Consider the following 14,844-nt stretch of genomic DNA (forward strand, 5'->3'; position numbering starts at 1 on the left):
GAGGGCCCTGCTTGCAGCCCCCAAAATCCAAAGGGATATAGTAATACCAACAGTTGTACCTGCTTGAGCACTGCATCCATTTGGGATTGCTATTCCGACCGCCGCCCCAATGGGATCACTGATCCCGTCGGAGGAGGCAGCCTTCCCTCTGACCATTTAGGGTCTGATCACCTGCATTGGAATTCGGCGGCCAGACTGAAGGCCTGTCAGCAGTCAGACCACCACTGAAGGCCTGTCAGTGTGCAGTCCGACCTGCATCAAAATCAGGCCCTAAGAATTTGCCAAGGATGAGCAAGTGTGGACAAACGTGAAACATCTCAGAGTTAGGGTTACTAATTAGAGACAGAAATGCAGTAAGCTCAACACATGCCACTGTCAAAATACAGTGTGCTATTTATTATGGGCTACAATTTTGGCTAGGCCAAAGCAGCCTTCCATCATTCCATAGGCCACTAATTTGAGGATCATAACTTGGGCCTGACAGCGGTCATCTACAGTGCTTGGAAAGAGCATAAGTGAGGTATGTAACTCTGTATAGAGCACACAATATTAATAGTATTTCAATTTGCAAATTCTGTCATGAGCATTTGCTCTACAAATGCAATAAGAGTAAGCATATGTTTTCCTATTTGAAAAACATTTATTAGCATTCATAAAGCAATACGTCCTGGAAATCTCAGCCGTGCATTACAATATAAACAACTGGACTGCAGGACCATAGTATAAAAGATTGAAAAATATAATCCAGTGCCTTCATCGTGCGTCTAGGACATTTATTTAATTCATTTATTTATTTAAAAAGTGTTGTATAGTGCAAACAAGACCCCGAGAGGTATCAGAGAGCTTCACAGTAATAGGAGAGGAGAACAATGTAAAAGGGAACATTGCAGTAGTAGAGGATAACATAAAAAGATAATAAAAATGTACAAGGATGCGCATGATAATTATTTGGTACAATAAGGTAGACAATCCTGGATAATACAGTGCTTGAAGAAAACAGACGACCAATGGTTATTTACGACAGAAACCTGTCCATTAGGAATGGTTTTACTTCATGTTTGAAAGCAGCTGTGTGAGGAATTCGGCTGATTTCCGGAGGGAGCAAGTGCCAGATCTTCGGTGCAGAACATGAGAAGGTTCGAAGTTTGTTCTCTTTTTGTGAAAAGACTGGTGTTTCAGTAATAGAGCATTTGCACTTCTGGATGGTCTGACCCCCGATAGTTCTAGTTTTTGAGCCAAGTAGCCAGGGGTTTTGAAGTGGAGACCTTTGTTTGTTAGACAGGCAATCTTTAGTTGAATTCTTGCTTCGTAGTGTAACCACTTTAGAGATCTTAGAGCTGGGGAGATGTATTCAGTTCTTTTTGGGTCAGTGATCAGTCTGGCAGCTGCATTCAATGAAGCCCTGAGCGGGGCCAAGGTATGTTTGGGGAGGCCACACTATTTTGCGCTACCATAGTCTAGTCTTGGCAGGACAAGCGCTTGAACTACCATCTTGAGGTCCTCTTGAGGGAAGAATGGTTTTAGATTTCTAAGAAGCCTCATTTGGTAGTTGGCGCCCTTACACATCATACTAATGTTTTTCTTCATGTTCAGGTGTGAGTCTAGGGTGATTCCGAGAGATTTAGCTGAATCGATGATAATAGGGGAGCAGTTGAAGATAGTGAGGTGCTTCATTCAATATTGGGGGTGTTTAGGAGTGGCTTTGAGAAGGAATTCAGTTTTGGTGGTGTTGAGCAGGAGATGGTTCTCAGTTAGCCAGTTTTGGGTAATCCTCAGGGAGGAGTTGAGTGAGATGAGGTCTTCAGAAGAGTTGATTTTCAGGTAAAGTTATGTATCATCCATGTACATATCAAAAAGAATGTTCATGGATTTAAGAGCGCTCGCTAGTGGTTCCAGAAAAATATTGAAGAGTATGGGAGAGAGTGCCAACCTTTGCGGGACCCCCACCCATGGAGACTGTGGATGTTTGGGATATCGTATGGTTCACTTTAACTCTTAGGGATCTATGGTGAAGGAAGGAAGCAAACCATTGTGGTCCTGACCTGAAAGGCCCATCCTGTGTTTCAGAATGGCTAAGAGGATATTGTGATTAACCGCGTCAAATGCAGAGGAAAGATCAAGAAGAATTAGTAGGCAGGATTCGTCATGGTCTAACAATTTTAGGATGTCTTCCATGATGTGGAGGACCAAGGATTCAGTACTATGACCACTCCTAAACCCCGATTGATGTTGATCCAAGAGATTGAAAGTCTCAATGTGCGAGCAGAGTTGCGATTGGATGCATTTTTCAAGGCGCTGGGCCAGAGTAGGGATGTTGGAGATGGGACAAAAGTTGCTGAGGTCAGATCTATCCGCATCAGGTTTCTTGAGAATGGGTTAGACCTGAGCTGCTTTTAAGCATTCTGGAATCTTGCCTTGAGATAGGGAGGTGTTGACAATCTTTGTACAAAGGGGGATAAGGGCACCCTTGATTTCTTTGAAGACAGACAAGGGTAAAGGGTCACTGAAATGATTAGAGGGGTTAATGTTCAACAGAGTTCTGTAGATGTTTTTTTCACTGAGGGGGGAAAGGGGCTCCAGGTGTCCATGTTCTTGATGCTAATACTATGTGGCTTTAGACTCTCCGAGAGGGCAGGAACAGCCGCACTCGCAGATGGTGTAAGTAGGGCCCTCTTAGATTCGAGCTCACGACTGAAGAGCTTAGTTTTTTCTGTAAAGAAGATAGCCAGATCGTTGCAGGAGGGTGAGGTGACTGTTGATTCTAAATGCTTGGGTGCTATAGCTGATTGCTGTTTGACATTTCGAAAAGGTTTTTGGGACGATTTGAGGTTTGAGTGAGTTGGACTCTGAAGTAATCGGCCTTAGTCATCTTGATTTTTTTATTGTAAGAACAACTAACCGATCTAAGGCATTTTAGATGATAGATGGAGGGTTTGGGTCTCCATAGATGTTCAGCAGCCCTTAGGTTACGGCGTTCAGAGTTTAGGTTGCCGTTGAACCATGGTTTAGAAATTTTGGCAGAGGCATTTTTGTGCTGTAGAGGAGCTATTGAGTCCATGATACCAGAGATATTAGAGTTATAGAAATCAGTGAGATCATGTACATCAGTCACATCAGTTTGGGAGGACAAGGCATTTTTACAGTCGATAGCTAAACGGTCCGTGTTAATTTTCCTGCGGTCTCTTTTCAACTGTTTAATTTTCTTTGTTTGGGCCATTTTCCGTATCACCTCCATGTTGATAAAGAAGAAGATGCTGTATTTGTCGGACCAATCACATGGGGTAATGTCCTCCAATGTGATGACATTGACTTTTGAGATTATGAGGTCCAGAAACTCTCCTTTATTATGAGTTGGCCAATCACAGAATTGGATAAAGTCCAGGTCAGATAAGAAGGCGTTAAGGCAGATCACCGCTTGGTCATTGGGTTTGGACCAGTGAAGGTTGAAATCACCAAGGTATATTTCAGATAGTGATGGGTCACCATTGGAAGATATAATTTCCATTAGGTGTTCAGTGAAAAGGAAGTTATCGCCAGGAGGGTGGTAGTAAGTGTGAAGTTTGCAGACCGAGATGTGGTTACTAGAGATGCTGAGACAAAGGTATTCAACTAAAGGTGAGGAGGGGGTCTCCATGTGGGAGACAGATAGTGTGTTCCAGTATATGCAAACTAGTCCACCGCCCAGTTTCGTTGATCTGTCAAGATGGATTATATTGTGACTAGGAGATCTAGAATAGGGGTGGAGGAAGTATTTAGTCATGTTTCTGTGAGGATGATAATATCTAGCTCATTGTTTAGTATGAGATAGAAGATATCTGAGGCATGTTTGTTAGCTGATCTACAATTTAGTAATGCACATTTCATTCTTATGGGCATGTATGATGTAGGAGTCTATTTACGAATCTGTGTTTGTTTGAGGGTTCCCTGTGTGGATTGGCCAGAATGGTTTGAATTTGGGCCATAGGGACCTTGTCCATTTCTAAAGTGGCTGAGTAAGAGAGGAGTAGTTCCTCAATCTCACTGGACACAAGTTTGACCATCATTCTTTTAGGAGTGGGAGGGGTAAGGTTCTGGAAATTAGTTGAGACGCATGCAGGTCCAGGCCCGAGGGTGCTCCGGTGGGGACTGTGGATATCTTTCCTGATGAGCTCAGAGAATTGAGCAGGGGCAGCTGGTTAAGCAAGAGAGCTAACAGCTCATGGACTTCTTGGGTGAGAAGGTATAAAAGACCACCCTTTTAAGATCGGTAGCCACTGACTCCTACTCCTCAATATACACATTGCAGCCGATTCACAAACCTTTTGCTGTGACTTACTCTTGAGTTACTCCAGCTTTCCATGAGTAAACCAGGGGCTGTATTATGTACAGAGTGCACTGCTCTGAACTGTGGTGCCATACAACTTTAATTCAGTGCATTGGGCAAAGACCTGGTAGTGTGTGCCCTATTATCATTAATGATCCGGTGCTAGGGTAGCCATGAACTCACACCTACTGTGGGGGTGGCTATAGTTAAAGGCAAACTGTCTGTTTGAAACAGCGAGTCCATCTTTTCCTTTGCAGGTGCCAAAGCAGCCTGCCTTTCATTGGGGGAAATAGTTTCCCCTACAATGGGTGCAGTGGGTGACTGCACCCACCATAGTAGGGTTCCTGGAGGGTCTATGAGAGCCCCCTTTCAAGGATCACCCTCGGGGCACACACTAACTTTGTATCACCTCTTACTGAAGCACAGTGATTGCACCCTGTAGGACTTCATCCTTTGTGCAGTGTCGCCCCAACATTTTTGCCCTCACCCTCCTCTTTTCTGAACCAGTTTTGTTGGCTTTTAGGAACCTGCACACTTAACCACAGCTTACTAATGCTAAAATGCCTGTTCTTTTTCCTTTGAACATGGTAGAATTGGCTTAAACCCAACTGGAGCCTTTATTTTATTTGTAAGTCCCTAGTAAAGCGGCAAAACTACATCTACCTAGGGCTTTTATATTAAATGCTACTAGTGGGCCTGCAGCACTGATGTGCCACCCACTTAAGTGGCCCTGTTAAACATGTCTCAGGCTTACCATTAAAGCCTTTGGGTCCAGTTTTTATATGCCATTTCGACCTGGCAAAATAACCAGCCCAACCCTTCTTGATTAATACATATAAGCAGGGCCACTGAAATTATGTGGCAAGGGAGCACCGAAATTTTCTGCAGGGCTGACTAAATTAACCAGCAAGAAAAGGCAAAATATGCAGCATAATGTGGCACATTTTTTATAAAAATTACTATATTCTTTTGTATTTTTAACACATGATTAATATTGATTTCACCTCATTGACGCTCATTCAACAAACAAATGCAGAAAAAAGAAACTGGAAGAAAACCAATTAACCTCTGCACTGTGCAAAAACCCACATCTCTATGTTTTTAGTAACTTTTGATCCGTTTGAGCTAGAAACATTTTTTGATTGTATGGCAAATGCTGCAAATCCATAACTATGCGAAAATAAAGCTGTGGATCACAACATTTCTGTGACCCTGCATTTGTCACCCCTGGTGTAGGCACTACTCAGCCCATGATGCAGTGCATTTAAAGTCGGTCAGTCAGTCAGAACATCTTTATTAGGATACAATCGTAACCATAAAAGCACAATATATAAAACATTACAGCAATTACAAATATAAAATACGATCGACATATATCCTAAAAAAGATAAAATACGAATATATGTATATCAGAAAGTGGCTAGTGCGTGGGCAGTCGACAAACAATGGATACAATTAATAAAACGGAGCAGTTAACAAATTTCATGGGGGTCAGGGAACCAGCATTGACCTACGGGCCCTTATAGCCCTTATAAGAAAAGTGCCTGTGCGAAAAATCAAATCAACATTGTCTAAGTCTATCATGTGACGATATGCTTGCTCCATGCTAATTGGTCTTCGCTTGTTAAAGTATTGGTAAAGCAGCTGTTTAGAGTACATGTGCATTTAAAACATTGCACATGTACTCTTAACTTTTACATGTCCTGTTAGTTAATAACTCTTACATTAGTTTTCACTACTGAAAGGCCTGTCTCTCCCATAGGATAATATTGGGTTACCTTATTACGTCGAATAGGTGCTAACTTTCAATTGTAAGCAAGTAGGAATACTGAGCTTGGTGTCTAATGAATTGTAATTTAAAACTTTCATTAAAGGTTAAGTCAGATTTTAAGTCATAATTCTGAAAATGCCACTGTAAGAAAGTTGGCATTTTCTTGTCCTATCTATTTGGTGCCTGCAGTCGGTATCCTGAGTCACATGACTAGGTGTAGCTGGCAGTTGGTCTTTGTGTATTTCTTCCAGTCAGTGAGACAAAGGAGAATATATGTTGGCAAGATGGGCCATCTCTGAATTGATGAGGCGGTGGAGATGTTAACTACTACACTTGCACACTACAAAGTCTCTGCCTGGGCACACTCAGAAAGGGCTTGACACCAGTCATTTGTGTCCATAGACAAGCTGGGGCCAGGCAGACATGCAGGTTATTTCAAGCACCTATGGGTGTAGAAACCTCCAGACCCTTCTCCTACTACAAAGTAGTAGAAATATTGGACCCACAGTTCACCTTTGGACTGATATATACTACAGCAAAAGGACTGCTCTGCTGCCAGAAGGATTTCTACCCTGTTGCCCTGTTAATTTAGTGCCATGCTACTTGCTACTCTACTTGCTGAGAAGGTAGGATGGATTTACACTCTTCATCCCAAGCTGAAGTGACTATACGGGTCAGATGACTGGCCTCCTCTTAGAGGCTATAGGGAAATTACAAGCTCGAGTGGCCTCCTTGATTCTGCCCACCTGACTTGCTGCCTGGACCTGCAACTGGACCTTGGTGGCCTCTGCTGGAGTGTGTTCCTAATCCCAGGAGGTGCCCCTCAGGTCCTGGGCATTCAGTATAGCATCAGTTGAGCTCTCCCCCAAGTAAAGGAGAAATCATGAAGTTGTAAGCTTTTCACAAATGCAAACAGGCCTGGTCATGCCAAGATCATGCTGCACATGCCATTCACCAACACGATGCTCTAGTGTAGCTGACTCTTCACACCACAGCGACCTCCAGTGACACCCAGTGATGCGAGATCTGCACTTCACACTTCATCATCGACAGCCTGCGGTGATCGCCAATGCAAATCTCCAGCAACAACCATCTGCAATGCTTAACAGGATCTTTGTGGTACATGATGACCATCCGTGATGTTCAACCTGTTCTTCATGCTATAGTGATTACTATCTGTGATGCTCTTCCTGTTCCTCATGGCCCCCTTCACCACGAACGGAAATCTTTGTGCTGGACTTTTAAAGGTAAGTCTTTTGACAGGTCTAACTTGGTCCCTGTATCCGGCCTATGCTCCATTGTGGTGGGCCTGCACTTGTGCCATTCACATGGTCCTTCAGAACCAAATAACCACGAGACGGGCTTTGGGCTTTTCAGCGACATGCGACATAATTAGGGGTGGGTGGTGAACTCTGTTCTGCTGACATAACTTGCAAAGTTTTTCTCACTCCTCGCTCTGCTTAGAGCGCAGAGTTTGGCAAAAACTCTGCCTCCCACTGCTACGTAGCAGAGTTTATTGGCATCCGCCCACGCCTAGTTTTTAATTTAAAACATCCCATTTCAAGAACTCTCTTTTGGTGCATTTTATGGCAAAGATGCACTCTATGCTCATTATTTTCTGTCATTTTTATTGTGTGTACTTTTCTTGGCACTTATTTGTGTGCATTAAGCAGACCAAAAATGCCCCCTTTTCCCAAATGTGTGGGTTGGTTGTGTATAACACAGCGGCCCAGTTGGTAAGGGTGTCTATTTTTCTTCGGGTGAGTCTGCAGCCTGGCTGCAAGGATGAAGGCTTGCAATATCTTCTTTGATCTGGACATATGAGGTGTGTCTACCCGAAAGTGGGGACTGGAGAGTATGGCATGAGCTAGAAACACCTCATGACATAACCCACCAAGCTATCCCACTATTGTTGGTTAGAAGGTTTTAGTGAAGCGGTGATGACAGTGCACCTGAAGGTGTTCCTTGCACTCCCTAGATGCAGATGAGCATGCCCAAATTATTAACTTACTCACTCTGCTGCTCGGGCTTTTCTGAGTGTCTATGTTGATGTCATTCCCGTGGGCCATACTCCCAGTCCCCGCGTATTCTGCTCCACCCCCAGTGCTTGAGCCGCAGCAGTAGCTCTTGTAACTGTCACGGGACCCACTCCCCGCACTGACAGAAATGGCACTGGCTCCCCCTGCACAGCTACCCCATGGGCCAGGACTAGCCCAGATCGGATGAGCTGGAGCACAGGGGACCATCGGCAAGGGCAGCTTTGTCATAGCAAACACAGCTGCAGGGGAAGAATTTTCTCGAGATCAGTCTCGAGGCCGACTGACTTTAAGATGTCTGTACGGTACAGTGCTCTTTATGTTATTATATTTTATTAGCATGTGGAAATGTCTCTCATAATTGGTGGTGAAGCCGAGCATAGCACAGATCTGCGGAATTCCACAGAGTATTTTTGAAACTCTGCAGAATTCCACATAGTGCAACTCCATGAGCTCTGGCCACCCCTAGCTATAATTACCTTAAATCTTTGAAATTACATACCTCCATTTCTACTGATTGGATTCTAGTCTCAAATAGGTTCTACTGATTGTTTTTAACTGTTTTGTCTCAAATAATTTATCACATTTTACTCCATTTTTCTAAACTGGAGTGGGATTTTCGTGTGTTGTGCTTTCACTTTATCACTGCTTGAAGAGCTGCATATAAACTCTACTCATTGCCTCCAGGTTAAGCCTGTCAGCTTTTGTGCCAAGCTACTAGAGGGTTAAGTATGGGTTTATTTGGGATTTGTTGTGTTTCACCCTGACAAGAATTGTGATTGCTGCTTGAGGTGGAGTTTGCCTCCCTCTGCCAGTATGTCACTTTCCAGCACCCCCCCCCCCTGGCAGCTCTTTTCGCTCTGCCCTCATCTATAATACAGTGCAAGCTCAGAGGTGAAGAGTTCCCATATTTGCTTGGGGCCACACCCCTATGCAAATGAGGGAACACCTGCTTGGGGTGGTGCTAGGGAATATGTAGCGCCTGCAGGATCTTTATTACAGAAGACGCAGTGCAAACAAACGCATTCAGCCCCTTTTGCAATAACAATTTGCCCCAGCACTTTCCATAATATGACCCAAGATGCTCTTCTGATTAGCTGTTGAAACTCATGAATCTGCCAGGAGTACTACAAGAATGCACTTACTCATACTTAATCATATACCAATCTTCGTGAAACTGTCCCAAAATTATACCATTAAGCACAAGCGATGACTCATTCACTGTTGGTTTTATTTACGCACAAAATGTGCCAGTTTGCTCCTTTCCCTCTGTACACCTGTACACCTGTCTCAAGTGAAGAGTGCACATATGTTTTCCATTTCTTATTTTTAGATAGCACATCCACCTACACACTTCTTTAGAATGTATACTCCAGTTGTAAGATATCCTAAGTGGGTGCGCTTTTGTTTTGGAAGAAATCTTAATATTATAAACATAACGTAAAAGTCTCGACCCGTCTGAACGCTGTGATTGACTTTTTCATCTGTGGTCAAGAACACTTTAACCTTAAGTGTTAGCTGCAACTTTAAAAAAGGCCCAAGAATAATTTCCATCTGCGCTGCAAGGACGTCCAATTCATGCACTGCCTCCACCAAAATGAAATTGATCAACACAGAAAAAGTATTTCGGCTTTTTCGAAATTAAAAACGTCATCATTGATCAATAGTTCGCAAATGACAAAACCATTGATGCCAAATGTCGCACTTTGTCTGATTTCTAGCGTACTATATCTATCAGAAGGGGGGCGAAGGGAAATGAGTCAAAAGGGGACTAGGAAGGGGCAGAGGAGTGATGGGAGAGAAAACAGTGAGGGAAGAAACTGAAGATGGAGTGCGCAAGGATGGGACAAAGGAATCTGTAATGAAAGAGCGAAGAGAAAGGGGGTGAGGGGTGAGTAGAGGGCACAGGGGTGAAACAGAAACAGAAATAAGGGAGAGAAACAGAGACAAATGCAGCAAATTGAGCAACAACTGGAGTAAAATGGAGGGGGGTCGGGACCGGGTAGAAGGAAGGAAAGGGGAGCAGAAGAAAGAAGGGCGTGCAGGCAGAAGTGGAGGGGTGGGCAAAGGAAGTTGGAAAGACATGAGAAAGGAAAGAAGTGAGAAATGAGGGAAGCGTGAAAGGAACAAGCGAAAGAAGGGAGGAGGGAAATGGAAGAAGAATTGTGGAGACGACGGAAAAATAGGATTCCTGATAGGAACGAGGTGAGAATGCACGGAGCCATGACGAGGAAATTAATGAAAGGCAACCGAGAAGGTGGAAGATGAATCAGGAGAAAAAAAACGATGCACAAGTAGAGAAAGAAGACAGGAAGGGGGAAAGGGGGGAGCAAAGTGGGGGCCGTGGAATGATGAAGGGAGAACGTGGAATGCAAACAGAATGAAGACATAAAAACGTGAAAACACTCTAACACATAGTGCATTCCGAGGTACGCACTCAAAGCTATGGGGAAAGAGAGAGAGAGAGAGAATATTTGAGCTAATATGACACATTCATGCCATCAAGGGATGTCAGAGTAGTAATATCTCCCACCCTCCGACATCTCCTCATGGTCGTGAATGCGGTAGAAGGTGAACGCAGCGCGCTGCCTCTGTCCCACCCACCCCGGCTCCAATGTACATCTCTCCACGTGCTGCCACCCTCGTGGCTTCCGGGCAGAGGGTCACTCGGCGCGTGGGCTCTAGACTTTTCCAGACTAGCTTTACTCAGTACCACAAGATACAAACATTCCAAGTTTAACCTGGCCATGTGCTACTGAGGGTCACCAGCAGGGTGTGGCCCTACTCTGGAGGTGCGCGCAGACAGTCTACCTAACCCTTACCACGCACTTGCGTATTGCCCTCGAGTTCAGTTATGCTTGCAAGGGACACCCACCCCTAACCTATGAGCCCTGAGCTGTGACGGCGCATGGGCAGTAATGCACTCCGCCGGCCAGTTCTTTCTATCTCAGATACTGAGCTGTCAGAAGATTTCAAACTTTCAATAACTTCCCTTCACAACTCATTCGATTTAATCCTCCGTCAGTCCAGTGTTTACAGTTACAACACTTAGTTCAGATTAGACATAAAAAAATGTTTCCCCTTTAGCATATCTAAGAGCTAAACGTGACCCGCGTTTACAAATCTATACAGTTTTGTATGCGTTTAAACAAGATGTGTACAGATGTTTGCAATGAATTGGAGAGCGCGCGCGTTTGTTTTCTGCAGGCAATGCTTGTGGAAATACCAGGGAAATCAACAGTAAAAACATGCCCATCAGACCATAAAACAGGTGCACAAACACACAAACAACAGGCTCTCACACTGACCAGTCTGATGAGACCACAGAACTACATTCCACACGCACGAGGCGAGCACGGGTCACTCCGCCTTCTTCACTATTACTATCAGAACTGCTCCACCTGTTCGCCCCGGGCATTTACTGGGGTAATGCTGGTAACCTCCCTCCAGAAATGGCCCCTGCGTCTTCATTCATAGTCTGCGGACAAGAGCTGGTGTCCGCAGCACTGTTGAAGAAGCAGCGCCTGGCACCAGGGAGCCAGCTTCTGAGGTGAGCAGTGTATACACCGTATGCCGCAATGGGACACCCCCCACCCGGCGCAGAGGAGGCGAAGTTCTGCACTAAGGTACATTAATACAGCGCGGCGTTAACCTGCGCACGTCTCTCCATGTGTCCGTGACGTGTTTGCTGAACGGAACTTTTCGGAGACTCAGTGCGTGCACGTGAGTTCTAACAGAGCAGTTATAGTGCCCACAACAACTCTTTCGAAAACATACACTCCTATGGCATGGGCACATCAGTAGCATGGGCACTACCGCAATCACGTGCATCTATCAGCAAAGTGGCAACTATGTGTATGAGCACAACTATAGCATGGGCACATCAGTAGCATGGGCACTACCACAGTCACGTGCATCTATCAGCAAAGTGGCACCTTTGTGTATGAGCACAACTATAGCATGGGCACATCTGTGCTATGGACAGATCTTTATCAAAACACACATGGCTTACACACATCTGTAGCACGCGCACATCTGTGGACATTCTCATCTGTGCCATGGCATAGCTCCATCACGCTATGGCACCGACAGATCTGTGCGAACGGCAATTCGGTACCATTAAATTCTTTCACCAGGGCACCTATTGCATTGACACCTCTGTGCCGTGGGCACATTTGCACCCTGGGCAAATCCCGACCACGCGCATGCCCGCCTTTATACCATGAGCATAACGTTGCGTATTACAAGGGACACCTCTGTGCTTTAAGCATACCTTCCCACTGCACACCTCTGTGCCACATGTCAACACCAGGGACACATCCCGCCCCTGGCATACTTTTAAAGGGACTCATCTCCACGACGGAACCCTGGGGCACATGAGACGCGCTCAGACAATCGAAGCGGAAACCTGTTGACACCTCCCCGTTGCTGCAATGAAGTTTCTGCCAATCGATGTGATTAGCGGAAGCGGTGTTCAGTGTCTACGCTCTGCATGAGGGGGCAGCTCTCTGCGCTCTGAACGAGGGGCCAGCGGCGCGCTCTACGCTCGGAAAGAGGGGCCACCGGCAGCGCTCTACCATCTGCATGAGGGGACACCGCAGGCTCTCTACGCTCAGAACGTGGGGTCACCTGCGCGCTCTACGCTCTGAACAAGGGGTCACCTGCGCGCTCTACCCTCTGAATGAGGGGCACCGGCAGCCCAGTCCGCACCCCTCCACGGACGCACACACACACACTGCGCAGGAGGCTCGACCCCCCTGTGGCCCCGGTACTCACGCTGCTGTTGTGCCCTGACCAGTGCACCATGGCTTGGTTGTGGGCAGAGTCCCCGGTTAGGGCGAAGGTGGTGCTGGTCAGCCGCAGCTCTTCGGCGCGAAAGCGCGTCCCCTTCTCCTGCTCGGAGGAAGGCTCCATGCCCTGCACCCGGGACACCCGCTTCCCCTCAGCCAATGAAGGGGCCCTCGGGGCCTTGCCTGACGCCGGGCTCCTGTCCTGCACCTCCACGTGGTCCCCAGCGGACAGCTGCACGTCCCCGCGCTGCCCTCCAGCACCTGGAAGAGCGGGGCTCCTCTTCCGCCTAACTGGAGGGTTAGGCTCCGGCGGTGTTAGTCTCGCTGGCCCTGGCTGGTCACCCTGCCCTGGGACAGGACCGTCCCCCTCTTTTATTAGAGATACATGTATCGCCTCTCCCTTGGCCTCGGCGCCATCGTGGGCAAACGCAGGGGACTGGCCCTGCCAGTTATGGTTCTTAGTGGGGAGATTGCTCGACCCAGAAACTTTTAATGATGATAAGTTGGCTTGTTCTGCTGGCGAGGGGGCGGAGAGGCCTGCAGTAGACCTTTTAAATCGGGAGAACATGTTTTGCTTGATGTAACTGTGGGGCATCTGGCCTTCTCCTATGTTTTTAAATGTTGGAATGTTGTCACCCCGGACGGTTGTCTGCTGGAAATCCCCAGCATGTTCATTCAACGCCGGGTGCATCGTTTCTTTCACGTAGCTGTTGACTTTAAAGGTCGACAACTTCTCTGGCTGGACGTGGCTGCGCAGCAGGTCAACGCCAGACCCCTTCCCTGTTGAAAAGAGAGTTTCTTTCACGTAGTTGCTGACCTCCAGCCGTGTGATCTTGCCCCGCAGGCCTCCATCAGACCCTTTAAATGTGGACATCAGCTCTGGCGGGAGATGGTTGTAGGGTGAGGGGTCTCCTTTCACTTCATCCAATCTGGACAACTTCTGGTGCTGGCTGAAGCCGGATGGCTTCAGACCTCCCTTGGCCCCTTGTAGCACAGCGGAGAGAGCCTGCAGGCTTGAGCTCTCGGGGTTCGGGTGTACCCCAGATCCGTGTGGTCCCGATGACTTGCGGATTTGGGCAGATGCGCTGGAATCTCCCCTGGATCCTTGTAACTTTCCCGGGCTTGCCGCGTCCTGTGCGCCGGGTACCCGGTCGGCATCCGGCATTGTCGCCATGCCAGAAGGTGCCACCTGCCAGCCTCTCGCTGCATCCCCTCTGCCCGCGCTGAGACTCATCACTCCCTGCCGCAGCAGCTGCACCCGGGGCTGGCAGGCTCTGCAACTTATCTCAGCTCCGGAGAAGCCCAGAGAGCCGAGCAGCAGCCCGGTGCAGAGGAGGGCAGCCGGCCAGGGAGCCCGCCGAGCCGCCAGCGCTGCCTTCTCCATGCTGATCCGCCGTGAAGCCGCTGCGCGAAAGGATCAAACGGACGCAAACTCCATGGAAGTTTGAGCGCAGCGGAGCCCGGGCAGGTGCTGCGCGAAGAGGAGGAGAGCAGAGCGCGTCTGAGGGGATGGGGATAAGGAGGGAGCTGCCACACGGGGGAGGAGCGCGCACAGACCAGAGCCCGCACTCTTACTATCACCACCGCCTCCCGGGGCCGTGCTCTGGCAGCGCTGTGAATGGACGGGGACCGGGCAGTGCGCGCACAGCACCTCTGCAGCCGGCGAGTGCGCCTGTTCTGTGAGAGCGCCTACTCCATGCGCTGGAAGCTGCTCCTACGTCCACCCGTGCTGCTACGTGTGTCATCGGGTTGTTACTGTTCACCCTCAGACACTTACTGACATTATATCAGTTGACTATTTTCAGCTAAAAACCGCACGAGACTCATGAAGCTGAATTCTGTGATATGAACTTTTATTTTTCTATTCTCGTGTCTTTCGGTGTCAGGCAGACGTGGGCTAGTGTCGAACTTGTAGACTATGGATCTTTGAAACTAAGGCTAGAA

At 47.3% G+C, this 14,844-nt stretch overlaps 1 protein-coding gene across 1 annotated transcript in view; it reads right to left on the bottom strand.

The window, feature by feature from the left end:
- Nucleotides 1–14,400, bottom strand: part of LOC147712037 (VPS10 domain-containing receptor SorCS1-like) — a 2,945,658-nt gene extending 2,931,258 nt beyond the window's left edge. The window contains exon 1 of the mRNA XM_086922756.1: nucleotides 12,887–14,400. Within this exon, the coding sequence (XP_086778882.1) occupies nucleotides 12,887–14,284 (1,398 nt within the window). The 5' untranslated portion in view covers nucleotides 14,285–14,400. The remainder of the gene's footprint in view (nucleotides 1–12,886) is intronic.
- Nucleotides 14,401–14,844: the final 444 nt, after the last annotated feature.

This window comes from Lissotriton vulgaris, chromosome 5 (assembly GCF_964263255.1).
Source record: "Lissotriton vulgaris chromosome 5, aLisVul1.2, whole genome shotgun sequence".
Lineage (NCBI taxonomy): Eukaryota > Metazoa > Chordata > Amphibia > Caudata > Salamandridae > Lissotriton > Lissotriton vulgaris.